Source organism: Mustela nigripes, chromosome 10 (assembly GCF_022355385.1).
Source record: "Mustela nigripes isolate SB6536 chromosome 10, MUSNIG.SB6536, whole genome shotgun sequence".
NCBI lineage: Eukaryota > Metazoa > Chordata > Mammalia > Carnivora > Mustelidae > Mustela > Mustela nigripes.
This window is the reverse complement of record NC_081566.1, coordinates 24,008,783-24,034,746: the sequence shown is the minus strand read 5'-3', so window position 1 is coordinate 24,034,746 and position 25,964 is coordinate 24,008,783. Positions and strand designations below refer to the sequence as shown.

Below are 25,964 nucleotides of genomic sequence, written 5' to 3'. Positions count from 1 at the left end.
CCCCCCCCCCCCCGCAGGATTTCTGATTCAATAGGTTGTGGGTAGGCCCTGAGGATGTGTATTTCTAACAATTTCCCCGGGTGATGCTGATGCTGGTGCTGGGGCCTAGATTAGCCACTTGCTTTGAGAGCCACTATTTAAGGAGATAAGAAAGCTGAGGAAGTACTTTTTTTTTTTTTTAAAGATTTTATTTATTTATTTGACAGACAGAGATCACAAGTAGGCAGAGAGGCAAGCAGAGAGAAAGGGGGAAGCAAGCTCCCCGCTGAGCAGAGAGCCTGATGTGGGACTCGATCCCAGGACCCTGGGATCATGACCTGAGCTGAAGGCAGAGGCTTAACCCACTGAGCCACCCAGGCGCCCCCCCCCCCTTTTTAAAATTAAAAAGCCTGTCTAAGGATAGACACCAACATTTTTATTTTATTTATTTGTTTGTTTGTTTGACACCAACATTTTTAAAGCATTCTTTAGGAACTGCTTTCTTTCCTTTTTTTAAGTAGGCTCCACACCCAGCATGGGGCTTGAACTCACTATCTCAAGCCTCATGTTCTACCTACCAACTGCGCCAGGCACGCGCCCCAGGACTGCTTTCTTTTGCTGTTAGTATGATCTTGGTTTCCTGTACTTGACTATCTGTGTAATGTGTATGTACTCAGATTGAAATAAAATAAAAATGATTCCTATATAATTCTAAACAAAACGAAGGGGGATTTTGCAGACAATGTAGAGATGTATATTATACATATAATGTTTTCTAAGTAGCCTGATTTATTTGCGCCGTATTGCTCTTCATTGCCATGGATGGTTTCGAACTAACAAAGAGGACCAGGAGTCAGAGATTCAGTTGGACTTTGTTATTAACAAATCTTAAAAGCCTGAGAAGCCATTTACTCCCTACTACGTTCTTTCCTCATCTAAAATGGAATGAATTAAGAGGTCCCTGGGGGGCTCAGTCAGCTAAGCATCTGACTCTTGCCTTTTGACTCAGGTCATGATCTTGTGGTCTTGGGATCTAGTCCTGTGTTGGGCTCAGCATTGAGTCTGCTTCAGATTACCCCCCACCACCACCCACCAACATTCTCTCTCTCTTCTCAAATAAATAAATAAATCTTTAAAATGGAATTAATTAGAGCACTTGACCCAACCTCCCTGCTCCCCTGAGGAAAAAGAGCATTCAGAAGTATAGTATAAAGGCAAAGAGATTAAAAAAAACAAAAGCAAAAGAAGAAGAAGAAAAGAAAAATTCCTCTTGTGTTTTAAAACCAGGAAGATAGTAATATTTAAGGACTTATTCAGTATAAACAAGCAAATGTGAACTAGTAAACTGAATTAGGGCAATCAGAAAGAACAAAATTGCTTTTCTAAAGTTGACTTTCTAAAATGGATTCTTCTGGCTGTGTTCTAAGATTTGTGAACTCCAGCTTAGTTCATTTGAAGATCCTTGGAATATGATCCCTCTAATTTTCAAAGAGTAGATCAATAGGCTTTAAAAAAATATTTTAGGTAAGAATCAATCAATAGTGTTGTAAAAGTAAAATATTCTTAAGAAATGCAGGTTTAAAGGAAAAGTCAACACTGTTCTCTCTCATATCCTGAGTCAGAGGTTAAATGCCCTAACCTGAGAGTGATACTTTGAATAAAACTGATCATATTTTAAGTTTCAAGAATGAGAGGCAAAGAATCTACATTAAAACATTGACAAAATAGTTGTGTGAGTGAATTTTAGGCCCAAATACGGAGTTTGGTATATTTTATTTTTCTCTTCCTTAAATAATGTTAGAGACAAAGCATAGAGATAGTTTAAGCTGTTTCTTTCTTTTTTCTGGATACAGTTACTATACATTTCCACAGAAAAGATCATTATGGGTCATTCCTTCCTAAAATATAAAAAATAACCACTGGGTTCTTTTTTGTTTTTTTCCCTGTGTGGCTTAGGCCTTCTTTATTTCAGATAATAGGCATTTATAGAGCTATAGCAAAAATGGCCATGTTTATTTAGGTTCATCTGTTTGTTCAAAGATTCAAACTATTTCTTTCCAACATTTATTCCCATTCTATCCCACTTTGAAGGTGGGTCGAGAATATATTTTTGTCTTTCTTAACTAGGCAGGAGTTATCTAACCTCTTGGTACTACTCTTTTAATTACTCAAGTAGAGATAGTGTAATTTCTCTCCTGAAGATGGATGGATGATTTAGCTTACTGTTCATAAAGTCTTTTTAAAAATTTTTTATTTATTTATTTGTCAGAGAGAGAAAGAGAGCGCACAAGCAGGCAGAGTGGCAGGCAGAGGCAGAGAGAGAAGCAGACTCCCTGCTGAGCAAGGAGCCCAATGCAGGACCCACTCCCAGGACTCTGGGCTCATGATCTGAGCCAAAGGCAGCAGCTTAACTAACTGAGCCACCCCAGCCAGCATCCCTGTTCGTAAAGTCTTATATTTTGGAGTACTTTTGGAAGAGTTCATGTCTTTTTGATGCTATTATTTGGTCTCCCCTTCTTTTTTAGAATTTTACCTTTCTTCATTCTGCCTTGTGGTTTCTAAATGTGCAAGCGGTAGCCATAGTTACCGCTTTTTTTGGTCCTATAAAGAGTGTGCAAACTTTCGGTTTCTATGAAGATATTAGGACTTTGCCCTTCAGATTCTCCATAACACAGAGGGTTTCCCTTCCTATCATACCCATGACCCTAGTTGTAGGGGTAGGGCTACTGAGGCAAGGCAGGAGCCATATTACTGTTAAGACTATATCTATCCCAATTTTTCTGGATTAGTTGATGTCCATCCTCTATGTGTCCACTGTAATCATTTGGAGAAATAAATTATTCCTCACCTGTAAAAAGGGGATGATAATAAAAACGACTTGCTCATAATGTCACACACATAAATTCCTTAGCCTTGAGCAAAGTAAGAACTCAGTGCTAATCATTATTATTGAAATTTGTTGAAATTTCAATATTGGAGCCAGAAGAAATTGGGAACCATATTTAATTACTGACTCATTTTGCCAAATGATTTAAGATGTTACCAATACTGTTGTTAATTCTGGTAAAATATCTTTGTGAAAAGTCTTTGCCCTCTCCCATGAAACTAAAATGATTTAATCTTTTAGCATAATCTTTTACCCCCCCCAAAGGAATTTAGGGTCATTGCATTACTTTACAATTATAATCTGGGAGTAAGTTTTAAGATAGTTATTGGTATTAGGGAGCTTTTGCTCCATTCATAATTCTTAGCTCATATATACAAACAACACTTGATCTGTTCCTGAAATTATGCCAGCAAAAAATTTTTTAGGATTTTAAAAACTAATCTCACTTTTAGAAGAAAATATGCCTTTTTATCTAAGTAGCTATACAAGTTTCCACTGAAATGTGTTTTATTCACTATCTCCAAATGCTTAATTATAAAATTGAAGAGAATTTGGGTGATTTTACTCCTTTTATGTAACAAAACCTTCCTTAAATTGAGTTTTGCAGCTAAGTCTGTCTGGTTGGCTTTGATTTCCATTTACCTTCTTGAGCAGTGGCCAGAATTGGAGCTTGCAAACTAGTTTCTGATATAAAAGAATCTTTTATTTGTGTGGGTGTTTTGTTTTCAGAGCTCCCAAAGCAGGTACACACCTGGATATGACTTGTATGTACTTCAGGTAAGCTAATTTACATACTCACCTTTCCAGATCTTTCAGGTTTCTTTTTAAAGAAATACTTCCTGACAAAGGGTTGGTAATATCTTACCATTATTACTACTTGAGTCCTACGCTTTGTCTACTATGCTCTAATGATTACACACTCCTGTCTTTATTAACTAAAAATATTATTCAGTCAGAAGGTAGTTATGGCAAGTTTCATCTCCTTTTCTTTTGGTTCTCTAGATACCTGTGGAGGGAGGACAGGAGCAGCAGACAGATTCCACCAAAGGGCGATGCCTGAGGAGAACCGTCAGTGTCCCTTCCGAGGGCCAGTTTCCTGAGTACCCACCAGAGGGCGCCACCAAACTGGGTAAGCTAATAAAAGGAAAAAATTCCTAGCTTTTATCTGGTAATTTATGGACTTCTTATTAAGGGTTAAGATAACACAAAACATCCTGTTTTTCCTTTTAAGTAAGAATGTTGAACTATAGTATGTTAACGTGCAGTTAGTAGTCATTAGAAAGTTCTGTTCTTTACAATCAGGTGGAGACAAAGTTATTTTACAGAGAGAAAATTTATCTGGGTGCTAGTACCTTTGCTTTCCCTTCCTAGGTCAAGTGTTATTTCTGAGTTTTTCCTTGGCTTTAAATTTTGAAAGAAGATTAAGCGATCTTGTTGAAGCACTGAGGGTCATTGGGGAGCCAGTGTTGTGTTGAAACTTGGTATTAAGTAGTTTGTGTCCTGTTCACACAGCTACTGATGCTGCTTTATGTAATGTTGGATCAGGCTAATTTAGCTGAGCTAATTTTACATGTCCCACGTAAGTTATATTCATGGTTGGAGTGGGTGACAGAAGGGAGAAATGGGGTGGGGGAGAAAAAACCAAAAAAACTTCAGTTGTTATATACCAAAGGAATTAACGTCAATATCAAAACAACATTTTTTCTGTGCTGCTTGATGATTTGTGTGCTTACCAGTGGATATTTAGATTATTACGTCAGGTAATTTTAAAGAAGCATAATTAAGATTAAATATGATAAAAGAATATGAAAAGTAGGGAGTGCTTTGGTGCTTTGCATTGTTGTATTCTCATTTGCTTGGTGAACCTAGACATTAAGTCTTGGACATTTGATAGGTAGATAATATGGAATCATTTATTGTCTCTATGTTGTTTAATATGGATTACTCTGTGAGTTTGGTTGTATTTTTGAAAATCAGAGTTTGGTGGCTCACTGGGTTAAAGCCTCTGCCTTCGGCTCAGGTCATGATCCCAGGGTCCTGGGATTGAGCCCTGCATCAGGCTCTCTGCTCGGTGGAGAGCCTGCTTCCCCGTCAATCTCTCTGCCTGCCTCTCTGCCTACTTGTGATCTCTGTCTGTCAAATAAATAAATAAACAAAATCTTTAAAAACAAGGGAAATCCTGCCATTAAAAAAAAAAGAAAATCTGGGGCGCCTGGGTGGCTCAGTGGGTTAAGCCGCTGCCTTTGGCTCAGGTCATGATCTCAGGGTCCTGGGATCGAGTCCTGCATCGGGCTCTCTGCTCAGCAGGGAGGCTGCTTCCCTCTCTCTCTCTCTGCCTGCCTCTCCATCTACTTGTGATCTCTCTCTGTCAAATAAATAAATAAAATCTTTAAAAAAAAGAAAAGAAAGAAAATCGGAGTTTGGTTTTGGGGGTTGGGGTTTTTTGTTTGTTTGTTTTGGGGATTTTTTGTTTGTTTTGTTGGGTTGTTGTTGTTTTGCCTTTTTCTTCATTTCTTTTCATTCTCTAAATGGAACTCAGAACTCTTGGTCAGAACCTGAATCCATTATTTATTATTATTTTCTTATCCTGTAACGATTGTACTTTTCTAGAAATTAGGTGAACAAACACTTTTCTCCAAGGATTCATTCTTGGGAAAATCAAGATTTCCTCTCATCTTATTTCCACTGTACTTCCTTAACATGTGTTCAAACCAGTTTAGGTGTGAGCCTAAATTACATTGCAAACTTGTCTGGGCGTAACCATTTTGTAGCCCATTTGTATTTCATATATAGGCTCTGTGTGGCTTGTACTGGCTAAGAGTCACCTTCTTTCACCTCTTTTGCTGTCATTACTTGTAATGTTAGGTTGATGACTCTCTTTGCCACTTCTTCAGGGACCTTTGACTGTTTGAGCTTTGGCCCACAAAAGTCACTTACTTTTGAGGAAGTATAATCATAGTCTGAAGATTTATAACAGTTTTATAGAAGAGAGAACTATATAGTGATTCTTTAAAAATCTCCACCATTCCAGATGCTGGTCCCAGAGATAAACTAAAATGAGTGGCCAAGTTGTCTAGTCCAGAGCCAACCTTGTACCTCTGTCCTTGACTACAAGTGCGGTAGCCATCCAGATTCATGATGTCCATGATCATTTTCAGAGTGGATGTCCTAAATTAGCACGGGAAGCTATGGCTCATAAGTATCAGAGGGGAAAAGACTACTTTTAGAGCCATCCTTCCTTACATGCCAGTCTAATGTTGAATTAGATAATTCTGTTCTACCTTTGTCTCCTAGGGATTTGTCTTTAGGCAAAATTTTCTGCTTCAAGTATTTAGCTGAGTATATGTAACATTCTATTATATATAACATTCTATCCCAATCCCTAAGAATGAAAAGGGATGTAAGATAAAATCTCTGCCTTTGGAAGATTCTTAGGTATTTAGGAAGATAGATTATTGATGACTAATTAGAGTATGTGTTGTTATTGTGGCATATTGTGTGGCTTTTATTTTTTTTTCAAGATTTTATTTATTTATTTGTCAGAGAGAGGGAGAGAGAGCGAGTGAGCACAGGCAGACAGAGTGGCAGGCAAAGGCAGAGGGAGAAGCAGCCTCCCTGCTGAGCAAGGAGCCGGATGTGGGACTTGATCCCAGGTCACTGGGATCATGACCTGAGCCGAAGGCAGCCGCTTAACCAACTGAGCCACCCAGGCCTCCCTATTTTTTGTTTTTTAAAAACCCTTTCATTTATGCAGCAAATAGTTATTGGGTGACAACTATGTGCCAGATGCTGTTCTAGGCACTCAAGATATAACAGTGAAAAAAATAGACACAGATCTGTCCCTTTGTGGAGCTTACATTCTGTTGAGGAATAACAGACAATAATAAGCAAGAGTAGTAAGTGGAATTTATGCTATGCTAGGTGGTGATGAGTACAAAGAAATAAACAAAATAGGGAATGGGGATAAGAAGTGTGAAGGAAGTGTAATTTTAGCTAAGGTGACCAAGGAATGCCTTTTGTTAAGTGACATTTGAGTAAAAATCTGGTAAAATAATGAGTAAGTCATGTGGCTACTTGAAGGTGAGGTGTTCCACCAAAAGAAACAGCTAGTATAATGTAGGAATATGCTTGAGGTATTACAGGAACAGAAGAAGAATGTGCAGTGATGCTGGCATGGAATGAACAACGGGGAGAGTAGTAGATCATGACATCACTGAGCTCTTTGGCAAGCAGATCATGATGGTGTTGGAGGTCATCATAATGGCTTTGGCTTCTACTCTGTGAGATGGGGAGCCACTGGCTTCTCTAGTATGAGTAAGAATGCAAGAATGAGAATTCAGAGACCGGTTCAGATGCCGCGGCAATAATCTACACAAGAGATGCTAGCACTTGGGCTGCAGTGGTTGTAGTGGAAGGGCTGAGAAGTGGCCAGATTCTGGATTTGAAGGTAGAACCAACAGAATGTCCTTGTTGGATTGGATGTGGGACGTAAGAAGTAGAAGAGTGAAGAATTTTGATAGAGCAGCTAGGGGAATGAAATTGTGATTTTTTCTTAAATGGGATGGACTAGGAAGAGCACATTTGAAAATGGGATTGACCAGGAGCTCAATTTTGGACATACTGAGTTTGACAGTCTTATTAGACACCCAAGTAGAAATCAAGAGAGAAGTACAGACTGGAGATAGCAGTTGTAGACCTTTAGCAAAGAGATGGTATTCAAAGCCATGAGGTTAAATGAAATCACCAGGGAAATGTGTGTAGGTAGAAGATGAAGTCCTGGAATGACATATAGAGGTTAAGAAGATGAAGAAGCACTAGCAATGAGAACAAAAATCCAGAATTTTGTTTCCAAATAAGACAGTTGCATCAAGTGTGTATGGGGCAACCCTTCTGGTCTTGGCGTGGTTCTTGTACTTTGCAAGCTCTGGATTCTCTTTGGTCTTCTTCTGTAGAGGAACCCCAAACACTGATCTGGTTTTGCAGATGTAAAATCATAGAACACACTTTGTTTTCAGGTATGAGACAGTCATCTATGGAGAAATGCCCACTCATGAAAAACATGTCCCTTTTACTCTACTTCAGAGGATTTAAAACAGAAAGGAGCTCTTGGACAGTAGAAGATCTGGGAAGAACTTTTATAGTGGCTGCCAATGTAACTGTACATCAGAGATTTCAAACTGGTTAGAGAACTTTGGAATGTAAAAAGATGGAAAGGCATATATTTGTGCCTTAGACATTGTTTAACATGGGCAAATTTATACTGATGAGTACCTAATAAATGTCAGAAATAGGGAAAAGAAGTGTGTATGGGGTATGAGGCAGCCGAGTGGGGAGTGGTACTAAAATTTACGTATAAACTGGCATTTGACACAGATTTTGATATACCAAATTCTTCCCCACTGAAAATGAGATGTTTTCTTAAGGCATATGAACATCATCTCTAGAGCACTCCTCTCGACTTTGAAAACCTGGAAAAAACTACTTAACCCTGGTGACAATACCAGATTTTAATTTGTTCATCAAAGATTTTTCAAATTCAAACCATGCAAAGAATGATTAGCGTAATTTTCAAAAGGAAATTATTTCTTCAGATATTAGGGTCTTTGCATACTAACAATATTGGGAGATATCTAAGTTGACCACGTGAACTAGAACTAGTAAAGTTTAATTTTCAATGTAAATGTAACCTACATGAATTCAGCTTTTTTTTTTTTTTTTAAAAAAAAAAAAAAAGGCCTATCTGGCTTAGCTGGTTAAGCATCTGCCTTTGGCTTAGGTCATGATCGCAGGGTCCTGGGATCGAGGCCCGCATCAGGCTCCACACTTAGCAGGAAGCCTGCTTGAGATTCTCTCTCTTCCTCTGCCCTTCCCCCTGCTCACACTCTTGCTCTCTTTTCCTAAAATGAATGAATGAAATCATAAAGAAAAGAAAACCATCAAATACCTTCAAACAACACTGGGAGATAGGGGAAGGGGGAAAGCGGAGCAATGGGCAGCATTTTTGTAAAGTGTACATTGATGGAGGAAACCATATCTACTACCATATATTGTCTATGGCTGGCTGGTGGATAGCACACAGGTGAGCTGGGCACTGTCCGTTCTGTTTACAGCATTTCTCTGACATAACAGGAAGGTTCACGCTCTCATGGCTTAGATGGGCAAAACTAAGTTCGAGCCTGAAATGAGCAAGAATACTTAGTTGCAGGTAACATCATAAATGTGATAAGCATAATGTAAACATTAAACATAACCAAAAAGCTGGATTACTTAGAAAATGCCAAACACCCATAACTCCGTGCTTTCTCAATTCTCAGACAGAAGGTTCGAATTGAACTGGCAAATTCAAAGCCAGACATCTGGTACCTCAAAACTGCAGAGTCTCATGTCTCTGTTTTATTATATTATGATAAAATCATAAAGTTTCCCCAATGGTCTTTCTTACAAAATCACTAGATTTTTAAAAAACTGTGTCTGTGATAAGTATATATGCTTCCATATCATGGACTCCTCAAAACCCAGAAGCATTTGATAAATATGCAAAAATTATAATCTAACATAGTATGCCTTTGATATACACTAGCAAACCCTAGGAGAGAATATTTCAAGCCTTTTAGAGGCAAAGTTAGCTGTCCACAATTCTTATGTTTATGTAAATGAAGAAGCCCAAAATTTTAAAATACCATCAAAAAAGGGACCAAATTGGAAAAACATTGAGGAAAAGCCAACCCCGTACCTATGGATTGCTAAGGGTTTTTTGTTGTTGTTGTTTCATTGTTTTTTTGTTTGTTTGTTTTAAGATTTTATTTATTTATTTGACAGCCAGAAATCACAAGTAGGCGGAGAGGCAGGCAGAGAGAGAGAGGAAGGGAAGCAGACTCCCACCTGAACAGAGAGCCTGATGTGGGACTCGATCCCAGGACCCTGAGATCATGACCTGAGCCGAAGGCGGAGGCTTAACCCAGTGAGTCACCCAGGCTCCCCATGGATTGCTCAGTTTTTTAACCTAAGTGATAAAAAGCTGAGGCAACTTTGAAGAAAATTAATATTAAAGCAGAATATCCTCCCTAAGCTGATTATAAAATTATTATTAAATGTAACTCTTTTAATCAAAATTATTAGAGGATACTGATTATTCAAACCTTAGCTTTAACTCTGATCTTCTTTCTCTGTTAAAGTAGCCTCAGTTCTAACTTTATGTATAAACAAATGATGAGCCTCTTTTTATTCCCAAGACATTATTAGGAGTATCTAGATAATTTTTGAGATATTTTCAAGGTGCTAGAAATATATAGCATCTGTAAATATATAGGGTGGTAATGGATAAATAATAGGGTGGTAATAATAATATTGAAAGAAGGGGACATGTGAATAATAAAGATTTAATATAAAAATATATCCTTCCATTTAATCCTTCAAATAATAGAATTAAAAATGCCAATAAATAATTCCTGTGTATAGTACTCAATATTTAGATTAGCTAATATTAAACATATATATATAATATGCATAATATAATATTATATAATATATATATATATATAACCAATAGAACAGGTCTTGTGCTTTAGGGTAATATAAATTGGCTAATATAAATATAAATGGACTAATACTAAACTTTTATAAATATATGTATATGATATATAATATGACATAATATATAATGGATTTATAATATATATTTATCTATATAGAACTTTGTATAGGCAGAGCTTGCAATTTAGGGTAATACATATTTAAATGACCAAAACAGTTATGAAAAAGAATCAGTAGCCTGATATTTTTAGCTCAGAATGTTAGAGTTCAGTGGATAATGGCAGCCCTTGTTTTTTTTAAATGTCTTAATAAACTAGGACTATCACCAACATTTAGTAAGTAAGCTCATGCTTAGATAGCTGCATAATATCTAGCCTTTATACTTACACTCTATAATTTCTAGATTTCAGTGATATATACATTTTTGAGGAAAGGTCAAATGAATTCAAGAATTATCAAAAATACCATGAATAGTTAAGATGGAAGACCCTGGAATATGTCCCTGGAAGCTTTTGGTTAGGTAGTTTTGAGTTCTCTTAAAAACCATGAACCAGTATATGTTAATTATTTGAAGTCTGTAAAATTCTCTAAGATATGCAGGTAATGCTGATGATAATATCCTCAAAGAATGGGCTTGACTCTAGGTTAAAATAGCCACATACAGTGAGTTCTATAATCTGGCATATGTATTTCTAAAAATCACAACACTATGCAAAATTGCACAATAAAAACCACAGGGCTTAGGGAAGAAGGGGATCAGAGGCACTGTACTAAAAAACTTGGTCAATGACACATTAAAAAGAATGGAAACTAGATAAAAATAGTAGCACATTTTTACATGTGTTAAGTGGTTGCAAAATATATAAATACTAGAATAAATATAGTACTTTACCTTGAAAAAAACCTGAGAAATTTACTTGTGGCAGTAGGCATCAGAATAAATTTTTTTAAAAAGATTTTATTTATTTATTTGACAGAGATCACAAGTAGGCAGAGAGGCAGGCAGAGTGAGAGGGAAGCAGGCTCCCTGCTGAGCAGAGAGCCTGATGCGGGACTTGATCCCAGGACCCTGAGATCATGACCTGAGCCCAAGGCAGTGGCTTAACCCACTGAGCCACCCAGGCGCCCAGCATCAGAATAATTTATAAGTTGATATGAAGTGTTGGGGAGAGGGGTTTTGTCACCTGAATAGAACATTGCTGTGGGAGAGCGTTGTTTGTGGCACACATGGTGAAGTGCAGTAGCTGGTAGGGGTTTGAAGTATGACGTGTCTGAGCATTTTGTGTGTTCCTCTGTGGCTTGCTTCAGGTGGGCACACTGTTCTTTGTTCACCTAGTGTTTCTCACAGACAAAATCATGCATAAACAAACAAATTCACATAATCACAGGTTGTGCCCTGTTATGTCAGCTGTGGCGTAACGTTCACATTTTCAGTACAAGCATTGTAACAGAACCGACTTGCCTGCCAACCTGATTTAATCAGGTTTGTCCACTGGAAAGAGGTAGCTTGCGTTTGTTAGCCAACTGAATTCCACACTGTCAGTTAACTTTTTCACACGTTCCTAGATTTCTTTTGGAAGTTATTTAGAACTCAAAACTAGTAGGAATAAAATAAAAACTAGTTCTTCAGTTCTCAAGCTAACCTACTAAAGCCAAATTTTTATTTTACTCTGATGAGCTGGATTTAGATGAGTAGAACAGTTTTTTCTCTGAGGACATCAGTTCTCATTTTAAGTCAGGGTGCCAGATCACAGTTCCTTTCGATTTGTAAATGCAGGTTTGGGTTCCCAGTTTGTTCTTTTATCCTCTTCCCCATCCTCATTCTGGTACAGCAGAGATTTATTCACTTCTTTGAAGGTGGTTCCAACGCACTGCTACTTGGAATTGCCCAAGGACCGGGGGGAGGCTCAGGGCATTGATTTGTAGTTATTTCATAAAATTTCCAGAAGATGGCAGTAAAGTTCCTAAATGAGAGATTCCTTTTCTGATTTGTGTAGGTCATTTGTATAGGCTATTGTCAGGGTTGTTGTAAAGGCAGAAGACCAGGCGAAGAGAGTTGTGGACCAGCTGCTTGCTAGGTTTATTACAAAGCTGTATCTGATGTCTTAATATTTAAGTTAGTCTCTAACAAACTTTTTTTTTTTAAACACACCAAAATAAAATAGGTTGTGTGCCTCCACCTTGACTATATATTTTGTAACAGATTCCAGGCTAGAATTTTCAAATTTGGTCCCACATCGTGAGACGCCCCCATGTACATGCAACTCAATACAACCCAGCCTGTACCTTCAAGCTATAAGGGGATCCATGCCCAAGAGTGCTTGAGTAGAATCCTCTTACCATGTGATGCCCAGGCGAGCAGCCTCTTAGGACTAGCCCTAATGCAGTATTAATCATAGCACACTAGAGTGGTGTTTGGAGAATTGAGTGGGGAGGAGGACTGAGTGGCGTGAGCACTCAAGAATGACTTTGGATGGGGCGCCTGGGTGGCTCAGTGGGTTAAAGCCTTTGCCTTCGGCTCAGGTCATGATCCCAGTGTCCTGGAGTCGAGCCCCATGTCGGGCTCCCTGCTCAGCAGGGAGCCTGCTTCCCCTTCTCTCTCTGCCTGCCTCTCTGCCTACTTGTGATCTCTGTCAAATAAATAAATAAAATCTTTAAAAAAAAAAAAAGAATGACTTTGTACTTCTGGGAAGAAAAAGGTGGTTTGAACATAAGCATCTAATTGTATTCCTTCCAGAAACTCCATGATAACTATATAGTAAAGGGATTTTCTTTTAAAGACATGGTGCTTGAAGGGTAAGGCCAATGAGAGGGAAGAGAGCAACCAGATGAAATAATAACAACAATAAATTGAAAGCTGAAAAGCAAACGGAATGTGGTAAATAACCTAGCTGACTTGAGAAAGCCAAATCTTAGTCTGGCAATGAAGAAAGCTAAGAACAAACCTGATTTTCACTACAGAATCTTTAAATAGTTCAGGAATTGCTGGTATCAGGAACAAATGGAAGAGATCCCTAGGTCTCCTCTTCCCCATTCCACTGAGCAATTACTCCCACCCCTGCCTCTATTCTAAGACTGCAGATTAATTCCGCCCCACCCTGGGGAGAGTCAGGGCGGGAACCTAAGAGTCTCCGGGCTGGGGCATACCAGGCAAAACTGAGAGTACAGAACACTTTCCAAATACAAGGAAATTAAGTGAGTATCTGCAGACAGAATGATGAGACCCCCTCCATCTGTCTTTCCTCGCTTGCCCCTACCCTTCAGGCAAAAGACTGGAAGAGTAGTGTTTGGGGATTTTAACCATCCTAAGAGGAAAGATCTCACGATAGGGACATTCCCAACACTAGTAGACATCTGAAGAAAAGCCTCCAACATGAAAGAGAAAAATCAAAACAAACAAAAGAAAAAAAGAAACTTGGAGGAACAGAGACAGGCAGGGAATAGAAAATGTAAAGAAAAAGCATCACTATCAGACAGATAAAACACTACATACATGAGATTAGAACTGAATGTGATACAAAGCCCAAGAGCTTCCGTGTATTGAAAAAAAAAATTGTAACAAATAAAACTCAATAGAAGGATTAAAAGATGAAAATAAGGAAATATCCCAGAAAGTAGAGGGGAAAAAAGATAAAATAATTAGAGTGCTAGTCTAGGAAGTCCCACATGAAAACAATGACTTCCAGAAAAAGAAAAACAAGGAAAGGAAATCATTAGCAAAGTAATTCAAGAAAATTTCCCATAAGTGAAGATGAGGGTTTCCAGATTGAAAGAGCTTCCTATGGCAAGTCACATTTTTGGGGGAAATTTCAATTTTAATTTGTTGTTAGTGACATAGAAACAGTCTTTTTTTCTTTTCCTTTTTAAAAAATTAAATATTTTAAATGATTTATTTGTCAGAAAGAGAAAGAGAGAGAGAGCACAAGCAGGGAGAGCGGCAGGCAGAGGGAGAAGCAGGCTCCCTCCTGAGCAAGGAGCCCGATGTGGAACTCAGTTCCAGGACCCTGGGATCATGACCTGAGCCAAAGGCAGATGCTTAACCAATTGAGCTACCCAGGCATCTCGACGTAGAGACAGTCTTACAAAATTCCAAAGAAAGAACAAACAGATTATATTCTAAGGATCAGAAATCAGAATGGCCTAAGACTTCCTTTCAGCAACATCAGAAGCTAGGAAACAATGAAGAGTGTCCTCAAATTTCTGAAGGAAAATAACTTCCAACTTAGAATTATATGTTTAGCTATAAGCCATTATTCACACATGAGAATAAAATAGACATTTTCAGGCATACAAGATTTAAACAAAAAATTACCTCCTACACATCATTTCTCCTAAAGCTAATGGAATCTGTTCTTCACCAGGAGTGAGTAGGATGTGGAATAAGAGATCCAACACAAGGGAGAAGACAAAGGGACCCCCTTAGGAAAACACTATAGCGAGAGCTGAGTTAAATAAACAACAATACCAGCTGTAAAACAAGACAGCCAGTTCAGATTACAGTAGTCAGAAGGCTATAGAAAAGACTTCTCCAAGAAGACAAAATTGATATAATGGTGTGAATTTAAACAACAAAAATAGGACTAAAGCAAATTTGGGATTGAATTAACAATAAGCATGTAGAAATTTAAACAAATGAATAATAATCAGGCAACAACTACAGGAAAAACAAAAATATAGTTCAGGACATAGAGAATGGTTGTATAGCACTTTTTACATATTAGGCACTTTGTATATACTAAATTTTTAATCTTTGTAAATCTACAAGGTACTGATTTATAGGTAAGGAGACTGGCATATTGTGGTTAAGTAACTTGTCTAAATACCTAGGCAGCTAACAAATGACAAAGATAGGATTTGAACCCTGGGCAGTCTGCCTTCAGGATCTCTCCTCCTGTATCCTGTATCCTGTATCCTATACTCTACGTATCCTATGTAGGATTCACGATGTGACTACACTCTGCATAGCACATGTAGTCACAATATTGCTTATCCTTACCAAAATTACTATGGAACTAAATAGGGACTGTGAGAGGGTAGGAAGTGTCTGTGCACCTTCTAGGGTAGTAATAGAGGAAAGAAACAAATTCTTATCTTCCTTAGAGGAAAGTCAAAAACGATATCTAAAATGGGAAAAATTGTAACTATCAATACAACCATATTATTTAAGATTTGATGATAACTACCAAAAGAACTGGCTAAAAGAGATAGAAGTAGCTGTTCCTGGGGAAGGAACAGTGTTAGAAGAGGAGGGCTAGGGATTGCCATGTATATTAGCAAGTCTTGTGAAAGTAATAGTTTTGTTTATAATAACACAAGAGCAGACCCAACCGAAATAGCCATCCGTAGGAGATTATTTAAATGACTCATGTTAAGTCTGCATGATGGACTACGAGGCATGCCCCTATCAAGAAAAAAGTAGCTCTGTGTGTGTAGTAATTTGAAACAACTTCCGAGATACATTATTAAGGAGTTTTGGGCAGGGAGCAAGTCAGAAATGCATGTATATTGTACTATGATTTGGGTAAAAATATGCCATATGCATATAACTGTGTATGAGTATATATTTGTGTGTGTGTGTGTGTGTGTGTGTGTGTGTGTGCAACCCTAGAACTATACAGAAGAAGCTTTAGCAGTGGTTGCTTCTGAGGAGAAAACTGGGGACCCAGTGGGTCAGAATGTGAAGGAGACAAACTCGTCATTATCATACTCTTTTTAACCTTTTAACTTTTAAGAGTTTATTTATTTATTTGACAGACAGAGATTACTAGTAGGCAGAGAAGCAGGCAGCGAGAGAGGAGGAAGCAGTCTCCCTGCTGAGCAGAGAACCCAATGTAGGGCTCTATCTCATGACCCTGGGGTCATGACCCTAGCGGAAGGCAGAGGCTTTAACCCACTGACCACCCAGGTGCCCCTAACCTTTTAACTTTTAATCAAGTGAATGGGTTAGTATTCATAAGTAGTAACAATGATAGAAATACTCATATCTTTAATAAAGATGAAGAAAGAGAAAAAGGGAAAGAAGAAACCTACCTATCCTGAAAGGAACAGTTCAGTTCTTTAAGTTGAATTTCAAACACAGGGAAAACAATGAATTCCAATCTTAGACAATTAACTGGAAAGGTATGTTATATTGATACCAGCCAGTGAGCTTGGCATTACTAAAATACACTGCTTTAAAATTAGCTGGGTTTCATCTCACTCTCCAGTCACAAATTTGTAGCAGGACATTTAGTTGACCATTAAAACAGCTTAGTTTTTATTTATCTGCAGTAAAGAAGAGATATTGACTCTGACTAAAGAAGACTAGAAACTCTTTTGACATTTTTATGTTAGATGATTATAATGTAATAGATTATAAAAGGAACTCTACTGGATTTTTCAGGAATATTAGAAAGGATGTTTTCTTCTCTTTACCTCTACGTTAAATAAGACCTAACTGAAATAATGCTGGGGAACAGGTATTCTGGGGATCATAAATGCTGTGCTTATGATTTAATGTATCATTTTTGTTTATATTTCTTCTCACAAATTCAAAACCCAAAGACCACGATAGTAAAATACAGAAGAATTAATTCTGTATAGATTTCCTGTAGAAATCTTTTCCTCATATAAGGTTGGAGAATGCAGTTTTTTACCTTAGTTAGGATTTTTTTTAATTATGTTTCTTGTAACATTGGATAATGAGAATTCAGAGACCATTAGTAAGAAAAATTACTTATAAGTAATTTTATTTTGTTTCATTTCACAGTTTTCCAAGTAGTATTAGTGATGAGCCTAATAAGTCATATTAGGCTAACAAAATAATCCTCTTCCAGCTCTTAAAATGGTCCCAGCTTCCCACTTCAGATTACAGATTTGCCAATGACCTATACAAAAACTAAATAAATAAAATATGAACTAGGGTTGTCGCATAGCTATTGTATTTCAAACAACCACTTTATGAATCTGGATTACTGTCTAAAGTTAACCTTATGTTAAGATATTATTTCTTCCCCACCCCCCCCAATATTGGGAAAATTACTTTTTAGTATTTCCTCAATGTTGGGGGCATGTATGATAATCCCATGTGTCCTGGGCTTTGGCAGTCTTTTTCTTCATTCCACTAATCAGAATTCACCAGCATTTATTTCCATCTGAGAAATCAACCACTCTTTTTGTCCCTCTAATACTGAATGTATGTCTTTGATGTTTGTAGCAAATTGTTGGTACGTATCTTCTTTACTAGCTTGGAACCTCTTAGCCGACAGGACTGCTGCTGCTTCATTTTAGATGTGGAAAGTTCTTCTTTTTCCTGTAGGGATAACCACATCCACTCCAGAGAAATATTTTATTAATTCACTTAGAGACTTACTAAATACCATTGTGCAGCAAGAACTCTAGTATATGTGCTGCCGAAGCGAGCACGCAACAAGAACTCTAAACAGTTGCGGCTGCAACTTGGTTCTGGTGAGAGCGACGCTGGTAACTGCAAGGTCCAAGCTAGCAGGTCACAGCATCCTGGGGTGCCTGTTTGCTAATGTCTGATGTAAACTCTTCCTCTGTGCCGCTTGTTGACATCATTGGTTTTACTAGTGCACAAGGTATCTGTGCTTCTTTTTAAGGTTTTATTAGTAGTACACAGCTTGTGTTTGAGATGTTCATGTTTCTATACAGAACGGTAATAGAAAATTAATTCCTTTAATGAAAGAAAATGACCTTTTCTTTCGCCACATTTGAGCTTGATAGCATGTACGCGTGCTGTTGTTGGAGTTTGGTTTTTAAGTGATTAATAAGCATATCAAAATCATGAGCAGATTTAGCAGTAATTCACAGACAGAGGGTTAATTACTTTAAGAAAGAAAATTCATTCTTGTGAGTAGAACTCTCTGTTCTTTCTGGAAGGACTGCCTTTATCAGAGGCACTTGTGGGGCACTGGAAACGGCACAAGCTTTGAAGTTGCCCCAACCTGGATTCGGATTCCATTTCTCGTCATTATTAACTGTGCCTCAGCTTCCTTATCAAATGAGATTTTTATTTTGATTTGAAAGAAGAATGCAGGACAAACAACATAAATTTTGATTTGAGACAAACCTCACTTCTCTCTGATTCTTACAAAATCATGGAACCAGTGACGTAATAGAGTAGGAATTATATTTCTCAGTTTGCTTGGATGGGTTTAAGTCAACCCAATAAAGAAATTTGACGTGCGACATGTTAGGAAACATCCTGCTTCTGTATCTCATGACTTTCCTCGTTTGTTTTTTTCTACTTTTGCTTACACAATTGGGCAAATTCCTTTCTTCTAAAGTGTAGTCATAATTCAGCATTCTCTTCCATAATAGAGGTAGAAAGATGGGGATGGAGTTGTTTATAATACATCTCGAGATTTATTTGGGGGATTTAATCCAGGCCCTTGGCTGCCATGGAACCTTTTCCAAAAGAAAAATATATGATTCAGATACTTTGAGCAAAATTAACTAAACATTGCTTACTTCAGTTGGTCTCTCACTTGTGCCCTCTTCTTACCTTCTCCCCCCCCCGCCCCCCATTTTTGGTAGTCCAGGATTGACTAAGCTGTTTACCGAAGCCATTTTAGTTTATATTTCAAACAAGGATTTATGAATCAGATTGGAGGAAAATCTCATTGGGTTTGTGTCCAAAACAGACTGGAGCTGCCTCCAGGGATGAAGAATGTTTTGTTAAGACCCTGACACCCACCTGTTATCTGATTTCTACAGTAACCACACTTAACAAGAGAAGCTCCCGGGTTTCTCATTAAGGTGTTGTGTTTACTGAATTGATTTGATTACTTACTTTTCTCTGAAATCTACAGCCCATTGTCTTTCCTCTTCAGAAATTTGAATGTTAACTCTTCCCCATTTTAATTGATATTTCACGTAGTACGACAGGAAATTTCCATCTATTTCATTCTTTTCTATCTGCTTTTAAAAAATTTGTATTTTGTCTGTGTTTGACATATTTTTTCTAACTCTAGAGAGTAGAGGGTAACAGGAAAAATTTAAGGTAGAAAAGAGTAAAAAGAAGTTGCATTCGTAAGATAGGAAGGAAGTAAAAGACTGAATTAGAAAGAAAGAGAGCTGGTAATAAAGAACGATTATTAATCTCAGTTCATTTTTTCCCTTAAAGGCCTTTTGATTTTTTCCTTCTTACTTTAATCAGAGTAGTGCCATCAAAGAGTCAAAACCATATTTAAACAAATCTTTTTATAATTAATTTTCAAAAGTAGGAATTGTAGAGAAGTAAGTAAGTAAGTAAGCCCGATGAACTGGGGAGAAAGCCATTGAAGTAATTCATTGACTGTGACTGAAAGGAAATGGAGACAGAAAAGTGTATTTAAAACATCAGAATATCATTGGCCATGCACATAACAATTAGATAAAAATAACCTTGGAGTCCACCGCAAGCTAAAAAGTTCTAGATAAGCCTCCCAAAAAAGCAACTGCAGGTACACTGTGAGTGAGGAGAAAATTTGGCCTCCTCTAATAAGGCTTGATGTCAGTGATATAACATAGGGTTATAAGTGAAAGATGAGCTTTTACAACTAAATGTGTTGCTTCAGTTAAAATCAGAATTACACTTTTATTTTCATAAGCTTTTCCAAGGATTAGCAATAAATTTAAAACTGCTCTGTTGTATCTATGCCTACCTAATACCTTCAGGTATAGGACTTGTCTTGGTTTGGGCTGCTGTAGCAGCCTACCATGGATGGACTGGCTGGCCTAAACAGCAAGCATTTATTTTTCACAGTTCTGGAGGCTGGCAGGTCCAAGGCATGGTATCTGCTCAGGGCTCTCTTGTGGGTTGCAGACCACCGACTTCTCGTATCCTCACCCAGCAGGGAGATGGCTCAGGGGGTTCTCTGGGGTCTCTCTTATAAGGGTATGAATCCCATAAACTTCCAAGTGCATGTTATTTCTAACCCGAAATTGTATTCCAAGCTGAATTATCTGTCAAGTAGTGGAAGGGGTAAATTGAGAAAGGTGAGAAGAAGACAAAAGAGAATCCCCAGAATACTGGTGAAGGGAAGTCTCAGGGTGGCAGTCAGGTGCTAGCTGAAGGAGCAGCCAGTGATGAATGAATTCTCTCTGTGAAACTTCATGCAGCATTTAAAGAACTTATTTACGAAAACCAACCAAACAAGCATGTTTGGCACTAACAGTCCTCAATGAATATCGAGTACAATTAAACACTGAATAAGAAAGTAAAATATATTTTCATCATTCCCCAATTCATCATATTCTTTTAAATTTCATGTTTACATGTATGGGCGTGTTGTAGAATTTAAAATGTGCATCATAAAAGTTGTATACGAAATTTTGAAGGTTTATAGGGGATAATATTAATTATGCAACAACTGATGTTACAGAATAAAGGGTGGTCTATAATAATCAAGTTTTATAAATTCAAGCCTAGAACTTCTGTAAGGAAAATACCATATTTTTAAAATCAATATTGTGGTTCAATTTCTTTTGCCAGTGACATGGAAACTGTTGTATTTATTTCCTGACATGAGGGGTAAAGGGATGTCTCCAATTCCCATGCGTAGCTATCCCCGTTCTTATTTCTCTGTGATGGTCTCCTGAGAGATGTAATAGTGAGAGTGTGGTTCTGCCCTTAGTCACCAATGACTGTTTCCTTAGCAAATATATTAATCTCTTTTTTATATCTCAATTTTTGTCACCCATAAAATATCATTCAAATATTAGGTTTCTGTAAAATATAGAAATTTTTCACTTATTGTTATAGCCTGTCAATATGATATTTTAACACCAGCAGGTTAAATACATTGATTTTAAATTAGTTCAAAAACCAAAGCCATTTGCTCTCTAAATTTACTGTATCCTGTGTCAAATTTATCTGTTAATAGTAACCTCTATTGAAAGTAGGTTAAAGAATAGCATGGCCACATACGCCTGATTCTTGAATGTGCTGAAACCTAAGTTCTTTGTTTTTATTGGAATTCATTGCTGCTATCACTGAAACAAATCTCGTAGAGGATTTCCAAGGTTTTTATTGGTAGTGATTTTTTTTTTGTCTTTAGCTTCAACAGTAATAAATTTAGATATCATATTTTATTGCCAAGAGAAAATATGTTATCCCTTATGATAGACAGAAAAATTTGGCTTGTTTCAAAGCAAATGGTGAATTCTTGCATGCAGTGTTTGTGTTGCTGAACTGCTTTGTGGATTTTTGTAGGATCACTGTTTTGGAATTGATCATGATCAGATTACATATTACGTACGATAATTCTGGCGCCTTTTACTCTATTTGATATGCCCTTTCTGGAAGAGTATCTAATTCATTAATTCATTTCTTACAGAACTTTTTTTTTTTTTTTTTTTGTAATAAGGAAAAAAGAATAACCATAGAAGTGAGAAAAAGGGCCCCTCATTCTCTTGGATTTCAAGATTGATTGGATTTTTCCTGAGAACACACGGTCTGGGGCCAAGTGACTGAGAGTATCTCCCTTTCCCTTTCCTCAGTGCTCTCTTCTCTCTTCTATCCCCTACAGCCTAGGGCCCAGATGTTCAGAAAATATTCACAGATGATCACTCGAAATTATCATTCTCAAGTCAGAAGCTCTTCTAAGATTGTGGAGAATAGAGCTGCGTCCAGTTGCTGAAATGAAACAGCATAAGTGGAATGAAATTCAGTTCTGTTGTTCTAATAGACATATGTTTCATGATATCTGGATTCATACATAGTGAAGAAAAGAGCCACAGGGGGTGATTAATCTAGAGTAATACATAAGCTCTTTTACAAAATTAATAATAATATAGAAAATTTTGGAAAAATACAGAAAACTGTGAAGAGGAAATATAATAACCCCCAAATCTCGCTTAGGGTAAGTTTGGAAAAGTAGTTTAATTTAGTATACCATAGTGGTTAAGAGCAAGCACTCCAGAGCCAACTGAAATATGGATTCTGGCTCTACTAACAACTTCATGACCTTGGGCACGATAGTCACTCAAACCTGTCTGTGTTTCCATTCCCCTTATGTAACATGGACAAAACAACAGCATTTACTTCTTAGGTTGTCTGCTTTGGAACTCTTTTTCCTAGGAAACTGCTGTTAGAACTTTCTAATCCCCCCCTCCTTTTTTTTTTTTTTTTTTTTTTTTGGATGTTTCATGACTTATCTCTTGGAGTTCTACTAGATTTTAGCTTGCTTTAGTTAGTTGTAAGAGAATAATGGAAATTGAGTGAAAATGAAATTGAATGAAACTGAGGTATGCAGTAGTATTTTGAATTGTGTAGCATGTGTATATGTGTTTGTGTGCTGTTGTGTTGGGGGATGCTAAAGATGACTGTGCTGCAACATCTATGCTTTTTCCAAGTGGATTTTATGGAAATAGTAGCCCATAGTTGTGAATTTTCTTTAAAACTAAGGTAAAAATAAACGCCTAATCACTTATTTTATGGTGACAGCATGTGCAGCGTATGGGAAAGGTGGACCAGAAGTGCCTCAGTTGTGACAGCAGAGTAGTTTGAGAGGAAGTCATCAAACCTAACAGATAATTGCCTATAGGTTTTGAAGCCACTGAGGAAAATGAATTTTTGAAGGCTTTATTAAAGTGCAATTGAAGCTCTCTTTTTAAATGAAGAGAGACAATATCACGGGCTTGTCCTTGGCTCTCTGAGCACATTCAGAGATATTATCCATTAATATCCAACCCTATTCACGAATGCTTTTAGTTGCTTTTTGTTGTTTCTTTCTGATTTTTCTCCATAAAAATAGAAGTGTTGCTTTTGTACCTGTAGCACAATCTTTCTCACATAATGAAATAGAACTAAGAAAAGATTTGCTTGTATTTTTCCACTTAAGTTTGGCTTATTTTTCTTTGAAATATGGTCCTTTTCATATGAACACCTGAGTATTGGGAGTTGACTGATCTTTGATTTTTCCTGCTCCCTGTAATGCTTCCTCTCTGCCAGTTGCCATTTCAGGTAAGGAAATGCCGTGTACTAAATTCTTGTAGCTGGAAGAGCAAGGTAATTGCTTAGCCAGAACTTTGGGAACTATTGCTTGGCTTTCATAATTGTCATTTCTTGGCATGTGCCTTTTCTAAACACTTATAATTACTTAGCTAGACCCTACGATGAACAGATCTTCAAGTCTTTTTAATGCTTTTTTTAAAAAATCAGAAGTGTATATATATGTGTGCTTGTTGTTGTCCCATCATATACAAATAAACTTAAAAAATGAGAACTTCAGAAGCATTTCTGAAAAAATGGATGACTTTAGTCTTTGTTATTCCAATTATAGACAATGATATCCTTTTCTAATATGAACTCTAAAAAGAATGCCATGGGAAGACCACAGTATCAGGATGCCAATCTGGTTTATAGGGAGACCTTAATAGAAATTGTGTTTATGGTTAGAAGCAGCTGTGTTTCTGATCACTTGTTCAAAAGGGGAAGCACATAGGCAGGCTGGTGTATACCTTAGCCTACCTGCTACTGAGATTTGTTTGTGCTTGGAAGAGGAGAAGATAGGTATTAATAGGGTTTTTAAATTTATTTATTTGTTAATTTGTTTGGTAAGAAGTAAAACTGATGTGCTTGTCACTTTTAATTATATGCAGTTAGCTTATTTTTTGTGTTGATTTTTAGAATATCAGGCATTTGTGGAAAATTATGCAGTTAGGGTATCTAAATGGTTCTCACACTGACTTCTATAACTGTACCAAAGTCAGAATTTCATAATTCCTTTTGTAAGGGGTAGGGGGAAAATATGCTATCTATATTCATTAAAATTTTAAAAGTGTACTACTTAGTCGATTCATAACTGGAAAAATATTATCCTAGCCTTTTAGAAAAAAAGCATTATTGGGCACCTGGGGGCTCACTCGTTTAAGCATCTGCCTTCTGCTCAGGTCATGATCCCAGGGTCCTGGGACTGAGTCTGCTCAGCGGAGAGCCTGCTTTTCCCTCTACCTCTGCCCCACCTTTCTCTGTCCCTCATGAATGAATAAATACAGTCTTTAAAAAAAAGAAAACAGTATTTGTTGATACTGAATTTGAAAACTCACATATAGTCCATTTATTTGTTTATTCAACAAATATTTATGAAATATTTACTCTGATGCCATACTTTGCACTGATACATCAGTGAACAAAGCAGCTATGGTCCCTGCCGCCGTGGGGTTTGTAGGCACCAAGACGGGAACAGCTAGACGTCCAGCATATGAACAACTGAACTGTAGTTGTGATAAGTTCAAGCAAGGACAAGAACACAGTGCTGTGTTAGTGTGTAATGGGAGGACCACAGTTTGTCAAGGTGACCAAGCATTGAAAATGAGTGATTCTTTCATTTATGTTTGAATTATAATATGATAGAATTCTAAAACTGGAAGAGGTCTTGAAAATCACCTAATCCAACACTTCATTCAGTCTTTGAATCTTTTTAAATATTCTTTTGATCATTGCTGATATTTGTTTATTACTGGCTAATGAAAAATGACATTTTCATGTAGTTCAACCTAACACACTATTTATTAAATATGATGTTGGATCATGGTTACATAAGATGGATTAATTAAGACAACCCTACCCAATTCTCTGTACAGAGAAGAAATGGTGAAACCAAATCATTATAAACATAGCAATTGTTTGCAGACATAAAATGGCTTAAGTGGCCTGATATATCCAAAATGAACATACTGGATACTGAATTGAGTGCTCTAGTTGTGAGATCCAATATATCAGCTCAAATCTCCTTCATGGACATGAATTTGAGCCAGTGTCTAACTTGAGCGGAGGCTAAAGGGTGAAATATTTACTTACTCATGCTTCTCTAGCCTCTTGGAGAACTCGGTAGTGTTGTAGGAGATTAAGATTTTATTACTCTTCAGTCTCTACTTTAGAAGCTGCATTTCCCTTCCACAGTAGCATAACACATGGATGTGGTTTCATAGAAGGGGGAAATGACTCCCAACAGGCTTTCTCGGATTGGGACTCCACCCGGTCCAGGTAGGTCCTAATTGGGTAAATGATGAAATAACTACCTTCCCTTGGTGTATAATTCTTTTGCCTTCAATTAGTTACTTGAAACAATATAAGCCTGAGATGTATTCCTTTACGTTCTTGCTTCACCACGTGTGACATATACGGTGCTGGACTCTGGCATCAGAAAATACATGTGCTGTGCTCCCTGTCCTCAAGATACCCCAAAGTATTCCTAACTCGATACTTAGGAAAGGTTTGATAAGTTAAATATATTCTTTCATCCATCTCTCCATCTGTCTATCATTTACTAAGTATCTGCTGATGCCAGACATCGTTCAAAACTCTGTGGATAAACTGAAAATAAGACAAAGCCTCCGCTCCACGCCCCACTTTGTTTCCCCACTGCCCCCACCCTCATCTACCTCACATTCTGATGGGGAAAAGGACATTAAACGCCACTAAGTGATATAATGTTAGGTAATGGTGAGGGCTCTGAAGAGAAAAAATAGTACAGGGTATAAAAATGAGTGCAGAGGTGAATGTGATCAACTCTGGTAGGAAATAAGGTAAAGAAAATAATTTTAAATCTGGGTTTTGAAGGAGAAACTAGAGTGG

The 25,964-nt window shown here is 37.3% G+C and overlaps 1 protein-coding gene across 7 annotated transcripts in view; it reads left to right on the top strand.

Annotated features, from left to right (window-relative positions):
* The window catches only part of RASAL2 (RAS protein activator like 2), a 361,328-nt gene that overhangs the window by 184,831 nt on the left and 150,533 nt on the right, over positions 1–25,964 (top strand). For all 7 annotated transcript variants that reach the window (XM_059412834.1, XM_059412833.1, XM_059412832.1 and 4 more), the window contains exon 3: positions 3,869–3,995. In XM_059412834.1, coding sequence (XP_059268817.1) covers positions 3,869–3,995 — 127 coding nt within the window. The remainder of the gene's footprint in view (positions 1–3,868; positions 3,996–25,964) is intronic.